This window comes from Carcharodon carcharias, chromosome 3 (genome assembly GCF_017639515.1).
Source record: "Carcharodon carcharias isolate sCarCar2 chromosome 3, sCarCar2.pri, whole genome shotgun sequence".
In the NCBI taxonomy this organism is placed as follows: domain Eukaryota; kingdom Metazoa; phylum Chordata; class Chondrichthyes; order Lamniformes; family Lamnidae; genus Carcharodon; species Carcharodon carcharias.
The window spans coordinates 201,949,701-201,958,749 of NC_054469.1; the positions used below are offsets into that span (position 1 = coordinate 201,949,701).

General features: G+C 42.9%; 1 protein-coding gene across 1 annotated transcript in view; it reads left to right on the top strand.

The window, feature by feature from the left end:
- The window catches only part of LOC121276499 (catenin delta-2-like), a 943,152-nt gene extending 934,326 nt beyond the window's left edge, over positions 1 to 8,826 (top strand). Inside the window, exons 19-21 of the mRNA XM_041184989.1 lie at positions 1,847 to 1,993; positions 6,605 to 6,663; positions 8,566 to 8,826. Coding sequence (XP_041040923.1) covers positions 1,847 to 1,993; positions 6,605 to 6,663; positions 8,566 to 8,826 — 467 coding nt within the window. The remainder of the gene's footprint in view (positions 1 to 1,846; positions 1,994 to 6,604; positions 6,664 to 8,565) is intronic.
- Positions 8,827 to 9,049: the final 223 nt, after the last annotated feature.

Genomic DNA, 9,049 nt, shown 5'->3' on the forward strand with positions numbered 1-9,049 from the left:
GATTATGGATTGTACACTGGGTATGTAGATGGCTAAATAAAAGCCAAGGAGAACATTTATTGACTTCGCTTCCTATCGAAATCTCAGATGGAGCTCAGGTCAGGTTTCTCATCCCAGTGGTCTTGCAATGAAATTGACAGTTGTCAAGAAGAGATTTTCTGTCAAAATTTGCTGAGGGAGCAAAGCATTGATCATTTTTAATGCAGGAAGCTGGAGAATGGAAGCATGATATCTAATACTTTTAAGAGAGTAAACCTGTGCCACTGTTTCAGTGGCACTAACTGGGGATGTGCAGCTGGAATACTCAAACAAGCAGTATTCCAGTAGAATTTAGTAAATTGGTAACTTTGTTCTCCAACCACTAACCCTGCTCACAAAAATATTCCACCGAGCTTTTAATTCTTACCTTGTAAGCACATTCCATTTTCTCAAGCTTCTCAACAGGCAGAGAAAAATGGAATGGGGCTTTGACACTTTAAAGGATAACTTTTCCTTTTGCACAAAATTAAGGCCCAATTCTTAACATACCAAATTCATTGGGAGTAAAACATTTTAGAAGGCCTCTCTACGCTTAATAACTTTAGCCAATTATTTTCAAAGTGGTATCGAATAGAAAAGACAGTTGAGTTCACTTGTTAACCCTTTCAGCTCTGCTTACCCATTTAAAACAAGTACGCCTGAGATTTCCTATTCTGTTCAGTCAATTCTTAAAATATGTAATTAACAATTTAAAACACAGTTTGAATTTTTTTGTACTCTTCACCTAGGTGAATCAGTTTTCTCTAGTGTATCACTTACTGCTGATGTTTTTGTGTGGTACAGTGATAGCACTCTCACCTCTAAGTCAGGAGCTGGTGGCTTCAGCTCCCACTGCAGAGACTTAGCACAATACCTAGGCTGACATTCCAGCGCAGTGCTGAGGGAGTACTGCACTGTTTGAGACGCTGTCTCTCGGATGAGGTGCTAAACCAAGGCCTTGTTTGCCTCTCAGGTGGACATACAAGGCCAACAGCGCTATTTCAAAAAAAAAGCAGGGAGGTGTTCCTTGGTTTCCTGGCTAACGAATATCCCTCAACGAACATCACTAAAACAGATTATTTGGTCATTGTCACATTGTTGTTGTGGAACCTTGCTGTATGCAAATTCACTCCTGCTTTTCCTACATTAGAACTGTGACTTCAATTCAGAAGAATTTTGTTCGTTAAAAAGTGGATTGGAACATCCTGAAATTGGGAACACCCAACATTGTGAAAAGTGCAATACAAATAAAAGTTCCTCTTTTAACTCGTGCAGATGCTTTTTCCCTCAGCTGCAGTTTTATTCATTCATTTACAACAAGAATTTGAAACAAATTTTGATAATGCTTTGACTATAAAGCTAGCTCCCCTCTTCATTAGGTCATAGATCATAGAAGAATAGTGTTCCTGACTCCATGCTTCACCACAATCATTGTATTGGCCCTTTTATTTGAGCGTGTCTTTGCCCAATGTGTTTAGCTTTATTGGGCCAGCATATCATTGTAATTCAGTGATTCTCCCTTCTTTGTCAGAAGGTTGGACATTCAAGTCCCACACAATTCAAGTTTTATCTCAATGGTTTTCTTTTCCATTGTCTTCAATGGATTAGATAATGGGGTGGGGTGCAAAACTAACTGCCGATTCCCTATTGCCCTCTCTGTGTTCCCACCCTAAGACAAGTTTCTGCCCCAAGTTATGCCTCAATCCTAAAAGGGTTTCAGCCAGTGAAACAGAGGGGACCTCTGCCATCTTCAAGAGGGACTGACCTCTTGCTTGCTCAAGGATGCAGGAAATGTATTGGAATAACATTGGTGCTCTCTTGTTTTCAGCGAGTGCCCCAGCCTCTCCTCGAGAGATGATCAACTTAAAGGAAAGAAAGTCAGACTATGACACAACCGGAACCAACTCTGGCTACCACGGGAGTAAAGGCGAGCACATCTCTAGAAAAGATACTCTTCCAGGTGAGCAAACTGGAAGCATCCCCATGAAATAAAAAAAGGTCTGAAGGGGAATATTCCACAGCATTTTCGATCCCCCCTTCCCCTTGCTGAAAATGGTGATGCATGCTTAAAAATAGTTTCACAGAATGACCCTCCTACCTGTTCAATTCTTTGCTCAAGAGGTCATTCATAACTGAGTCGTGGTGGCGTTACAAGGCAATGAAAGGGCATCACAGCTGAGCTGAACTCTGTCCTCAGCTGACTTTCATTAATTCGCTATTTAAAGAGATAAGGCCTGGTCCCTCTTTCTAACCCAGGCCACTTAAAGGGTGGAATGTAATATTAATCAATACAGAATCTGCAGTAAAATGGATGGATGCGTTCAACCATGTGAAACATAGACACAGACTAGGCCATTCAGCCCCTCGAACCTGTTCCACTCTTCAATAAGATCATGACTGATCTGCGGCCTAACTCCTAACTCCTGCCTATGTCCCATGTCCCTTAATATTTTTGGTTATCGAAAAGCCATCAATCTCTGTTCTAAAATTAGAAATTGATCTCACATCAATTGTAGCTTGCAGATGAAAGTTTCAAACTTCTACCACCCTTTTGGGCTGGATTTTATGTGCCCCCATCCTGGACGTGTTTTGGGTGGGGTGCTAGCCCACCACCCTCCCAACCACCCCTGAGCTGACCCCCATAATATGCCAGGTGGGCAGGTGCCAAAATCAGCAGCCTGCCTGCCATATGGAAATAAATAATTAAAGGTCTATAAAGCTTGTTAGCAAGCCTATTGACCTGGATAATATACTGCCCACAGCGTAATATGACTGACATGGGCAGGTGGGTGGGAGTGAATTGGCTTTTTCTTCATGGGCTACATGAAAAAAGATGGGAAGGAAGGGGGTAACGCATTTGGGTTGTGTCCCCTGTGCATCAGGGTAACCTCCCTCAAGATGTCACCCCCCCCCGCACCTCCCCTCCAAAACTCAGACCAACCACCACCCCCCCCCCCTCCCCCCCAACCCAACCCCCCCCCCCCCCCCCCCCCCCCCCCCCCCCCACCACCTTCTCCCCACTCCTTAGGCTCCAGGATTCCCCCCCGCCCCTGCCACTCTAAAACCCAGCTCTTACCTTTCTATGGCAGCCATCCATCTCCTTTGTTCTCCTTCCTGCAGTCCTGGTAGCACCCAGTACTGAGTTCTGGCACTGCAGGGACTGCTAGAACTGCCAGTCAATCTGATTGGCTAACAGCTCCCAGGAACAGGACTTCCTCCTCCCACTGAGGGGCAGAAGTCCCTCTCAACCACCTTAGCGCGCCTGCAGCATGTTATGGTTGCAGGTAGGCTTCTTCCAGGTGTGTTGGTTTCTGGCTAACATTCCTTCCCTGGGGAAGGGCGGGGCAAGCAGTCCACCCTCTGGTAAAATGCAGCGCTTGTGTGAAGAAGTGTTCCCTAATTTTACTTCTGAAATGTCTAGTTCTAATTTTCTGACTAAGTGTCTTGTCCTAGACTCCCCAGCTTGCAGAAAGAGTTTCCTCTGACCTACCTATCTCGTCCCATTAATATTTTGAAAACTTTGATCAAATCAACCCTTAGCCTCCTAAAATTCCAGGGAATATAACCCTAGTTTATTTAATCTCTCCTCATAGCTCGACCATTGGAGTTAAGGTATCATTCTAGTAAATCTATGCTTCACTCCCTCCAATGCTAATGTATGCTTACTAAGGTGTGGTGTGCACAAAGGCTTCCAATTTTCAAGGTGAGATATAACTAGAGACTTGTATAAATGAAGCATGACCTCTACCCGCTTCCATCACATTCTTCTAGATATAACGATCAGCATTCTAATAGCCTTTTTGATTAATTTCTGTACATGCTCATGATGTTTTAATGAGCTGTGTAGCTGTATTTTCTCAACTTTCACTGTTTCTAGCATTTAACCATTTAGAAAGAAAACTCTTCTATCCTTTTTAGGTTCTAAGTGGTGACCTCACATTTTCCTACATTGAAATCGATTTGCAACAGTTTTGCCCATTCACTTCATCTGTCAATATTTCTTTATAATTTTATGCTTCTATCTACACTGCTTACAATGCAGGCTATCTTTGTATCACATCCTGTCAATAGGAGTATTTGCCCAATATCCCTATCCTGGGTCTCCTTCTGCTCAGCCAGTTTCCTAACCAGGTCAATAATTTGCTTCCAACTTCATGTGTTTCAACTTTAGCTAACAGTTTCTTAGGAAGTACTTTATCAAATGCTTTTGGAAGCCCATATGAATAACATGTATGGACATTACCCTGTCCACTACTTTAGTCACGGCTTCAAAAATTTAGTCAAATTCATCAGCGTGACTTGTCCTTTGCAAATCGATACCAGCTCTCCCTAATCAGCTGAAAATTTTCAAGGTGTTCAGTTACCCAATCCTTAATTATAGAATCTATTAATTTCCCAACATTAGATGTTAGGCTAACTGGTCTATAGTTCCCTTGTTTCCCTTTGTAACCTTTCTTAAAGGGCAGAATGATGTGCAATTTTCCAGAGTAAAGGAACAGTTTCCAAATGGAGAGAACTTTGGAAGATTATAGTTGGGGCATCTTCAGTGTTCTCACCTACTACCTTCAAACCCTGCATGGAAGCCATCTGATCCTGGGTACTTGTCGCTAATTGGTACCATAATTTCTTCATTTCTGTTATTTTGTTTATATTAATTTTCTTGAGACCCTGTCAGTGTTTCAAAAATAGTTTCCTTGGGACGTCTGCCTTGCTGGCATGTGTGAGATCGCTAGCGGCAGTCTGTCCAGATAAGAGATTTTCTACTGACTATTTAACTGTTACTATCGATAAAGAGCCCCCTTTTTTGTCACATTTCCACTGCCGTTGAAGCATTTTTATATTTATACAAAGATAATTTTTGACTAGATCAAGATGTGGAGCACATTAGATAACGAAGGCACACGAAACAGGCTCAGTGGGTAAGGGAGCAATAACTTGCCAGGAAGGCAGTCAGTAAATTCACAGCCAGTCACCACTGGGTGTGGAGGAGCCTGGTTCCTGAGATTGTAGCAGCAGGGACCAGGAAGAGAGGACTGGTTACCAAAGGGAGCAATTAAAGCAGAAAAATCAGAAGCAAAAGAGGAATTGGCAGTGGGAAGTGCAGTCGAAGCTGAAGAGGTAGCAAAATGGGACAAGTCATCAAGCTGAACAGTCAACGGGAAATATTGGAAACAGGAGGGAGAGGGAATGGGAAGGAAAGAGGTAGTATGGGGTAGAGAGGTAATTGGGAGAGGAGAGGCAGTGGCAGAACCTGCAACTGCAGATCCAACAGGGGTGAGAAAGGTGTGAAAATCAGAAATTGGGGAGGTGAGGTGAGTTGAGTTTTTACGATACAAGTTCATGCCATTGCTCCCACAAGGCTTCCATATTAATAAAGAACATAAGAGTAAAAGCTGAATATATCTCACACATCTTCCCATTCCTGACCCCCAGCCTTTGATTCTCCTGCTGCCTCCCCTACTCCAGGAGACAGGAACAGAAGCATAGCTGCAGGGCTGAGGGGCCTTCAACTGTGGAACTGTGTTGTTGGCTTCAGAGCTTTCTGGCTGCTGTTGGAAGATGAACTAGAGCCTCTTCATGCCCAAAGATCTATTAAGAGACTTCAAAAGAATGGAGTTAAGGCCTTGTGGCCTCTTTTGCCTTGCTACCTGTCTCCTCTCAGACCTTCACCTCCAACTTCCACTGCACACTATCTGACTTGGGTGCAAATCACTGTTCCTCCATCATCACTGGAACACTTGGAGTTCCCTAACTAATCACATTCTGGTTTATAAGGGAGCCTTCACAACATGGACTGCTACCCCATTCAAGAAGGACCCACTGGCACCTTTTCAAGACAGCTAGGGCCAGGCAATAGCCACAGCATTGTCTTGCCACCCACATCCTGAGGACAGAGGAAGAAACAGTATGGTTCAGCCGGTTCCCCTAAAACTGAGAAATTTCAGATGTGGTAGGATGGGAGGGTTGGGTAGAACCTTTCTGCACCTGTTTTGGGCTCAAGCCCAGGCATACGATTCTATAATGTAAAGACACAACATAATGGAACTTGCCCTGTTTCCTCTGTTCCATTCAAAAAATGAATGTTCCCCAAGCTCACCACCACCTTCAAAAGGGCAATTAAGGATAGGCAACAAATGCTGGCCTAGCCAGCAAGGAATAGATCCTCTGAAAGAATAAAGAAAGGTTTGTTGGCGAGCAGTGTCGAGGCCATCGTTTTCAATGGGATTGGCTGCAATGACATGCTATGTAGCTGGCAGACATTCAATACTGGTATTCCTGGAATGAATTATTTTTGAGAGAAATTAAGGCCTAGTTCTATAGTTCAAAACATCACCAAGGTTGATCACGATGTGTTGTTTAAAAAACACTGTGCCCTGGACTTCAGGGGCCCAGAGATTATAAGAGTAAGCAAAGCCTCAAGGGGAGGTAGGGATTTAGTTATGTAGAAAGGTCAGCAAATACAATTCACCAAAGGAGATTTAGCCAATACCTACATGACCTATTGTACAACAAGCTTTGGCATTAATTTTTAACCATTTTAATTATGTCTCTTTCTTTATTTCAATAGCTCAACTTTCTGTAGTAGCTGGATCAGGCTACAGGAATTCCTATGCTACTCCCGTTGAAGCTACCAAGCACAACCAGGTTTGTTACACACTTTACAGAACATCTGATCGATGTCTTTGACCTTCAGCAGCTATCACTGCGATAAGAGATTTGAGTCCAGCATTGAATTGCAATACCTTTCCTGTATCTTAGTCTCACTCCACCACTTCCCGTTATAATGAAGGTTGGCTGCTTTTTTCTCTTGCTTTGCTTGGAGAGAAAATGAACCCTGTTAACCTTTCTGCCTCAATAATATCATACACAAGTGTTTTAATGTAATTTAGACGACATTTACAAACCGATGGAAAAAGAAAATGCCACTAGGCATTTAAAAAAAACTCAGCCCCATTTAGAAAAGAGAAAATTTCATTTTTCATTCCCAAATGCAACAGGTGGGGGCTGCGGAGGTGGGGGGTTGTGGGGGGGTGAGGGGTGGGGGGGGGGGCAGGAGGGTGGAGCTTGGGGGTCAAAATTGCAGGAAACTGGCTCTGCCTCTGGAATGGAGATATAGCCTGGCCATCCCAAATCTTGGTTCTGACATTCAGTTAGAATGTGGCTAATCTGCATTCAACTCCATTTACCTGCCTTTTCCCCATATCCTTTGACAGTCTTACCCAACAAAAATCTATTGATTTCAGTCTTGAAAGCATCTTTTGACCCGCAGCGTGCACAGCCTTTCGGAGAAGGGTGTTCCAGATTCCCACTGTCCTTTGTCTGAAGAAGTGCTCCCTGATTTTCCTTTTGAGTGGCCTTAGCCCTAATTTCAAAGTGAAGCTTCCTTCGTTCTGGATTCCCTCGCCAGAGGAAATAGTTAATTTGTAATTATTTTAAAACATCTCCGTCAGACCACTTCTTAACTTTCAAAACTCTGGTGAGTGATCATTACAAAATCTAGTTGTAAAACACCACCTAGCATCTATATACGTCACTATTAGCACTAACCACTACCATTAACAATCCCTTTGTCCTTTAGTTCATGACATCTTTGTCAATCCCTCCTTTGTTCCACCTATCACTGGCCTTCTATCCAGCTCCATCTGTCCCACCATCTTCCCCTTAAACAGTATAAATTTCATCACATTTCCACTTCTCTTCAGCTCTGCAGAAGGGCCATACGGACTCAAAAAGTTAACTTTGTTTTTCTCTCTCCACAGATGCTGTCAGACCTGCTGAGTTTCTTCCAGCATTTTCTGTTTTTGTTTCAGATTTCCAGCATCCGCAGTATTTTGCTTGTACCTCGCATCTATGGTCTGGAAAGTTTCTGCAGATGGAATTTTAGAACAAAGTTTTATTCTGAATTTCAAATTCCATTGATCTAGAAGATCATTGTCGTGTTGGATGAACCATTTCTTTGTAATCATAAAGTAACTGCGAGGAGACACTAGAGATGCTGGAATTATTATTCTTAGAGCAGAGGAGGTTGATAGGAGATTTCATAGAGGGGTTCAAAATTGTGAAGGGTTTTGACAGAGTAGATAAGGTGAAACTGTTTCCACTGGTACGTTGGTTATTAAGAGAATGCAGGTTGAAGGTAAATAGCAAAATAACCAGAGGGGGGATTGGAATTTATTTTACTCCATGAGTTGTAATGATCTGGAAGGCACAGCCTAAAAGGATAATGGAAACTGATTTGATTGTACCTTTCAAAAGGGAATTGGATATATACTTGAAGGGGAAAAATTGTTGAATTATAACCAAGCACTTATACAGAGAGAATGATAACTGAAATACCTCCTGCTTCAGAAAGCCACAGTTGCAGTAGCTTGTATCACCAAACATTACGTAAAACCTATGATCAAGATTTTCTTCCCCTGCCCTAATATCTCTTTGTTTGGTTCAGTGTCAAATGTTGGGGCATTTTATTATATTAAAAGCACTAAAATAATACAAGGTGTTGTTAAAAGAAAACAAGAATTATGGCCTGTATCTTCTTCTCTCTAGGTCTCATCACAACCTGCTGCACAGGAACCCAGTAGGAAAGACTATGATACCTATCAGGCCTATCAAAACTCAACAGCAAATTACGATGACTCTTTCTTTGAGGATCAAGTGCACAGTCGCCCAGCGGCCAGTGAATACAACATGCATCTCGGCCTGAAGTCAACTGGCAATTATGTTGATTTCTACTCTGCCGCCCGTCCCTATAGCGAGTTAAACTACGAGACGAGCCACTACCCGGCCTCACCCGACTCCTGGGTGTAAGCGGTTGGCCTCTTGGGTCTGAGCAGTGGCGGCAGATACACAAGAAAAGAATAATTATACAAGACCCTGGGAACTGTGCATGTGCATGAATACCACAAGACATTTTTCAGCAAGTCTTAGTCTATCAGTGGTCTGTTCCGTAGGACAGTCATCGGGTGAATCATGGCAGATGGCGTTCAGATGGATAAGTACAGAGAGAAATGCAAGTGACATTCAGCTCATA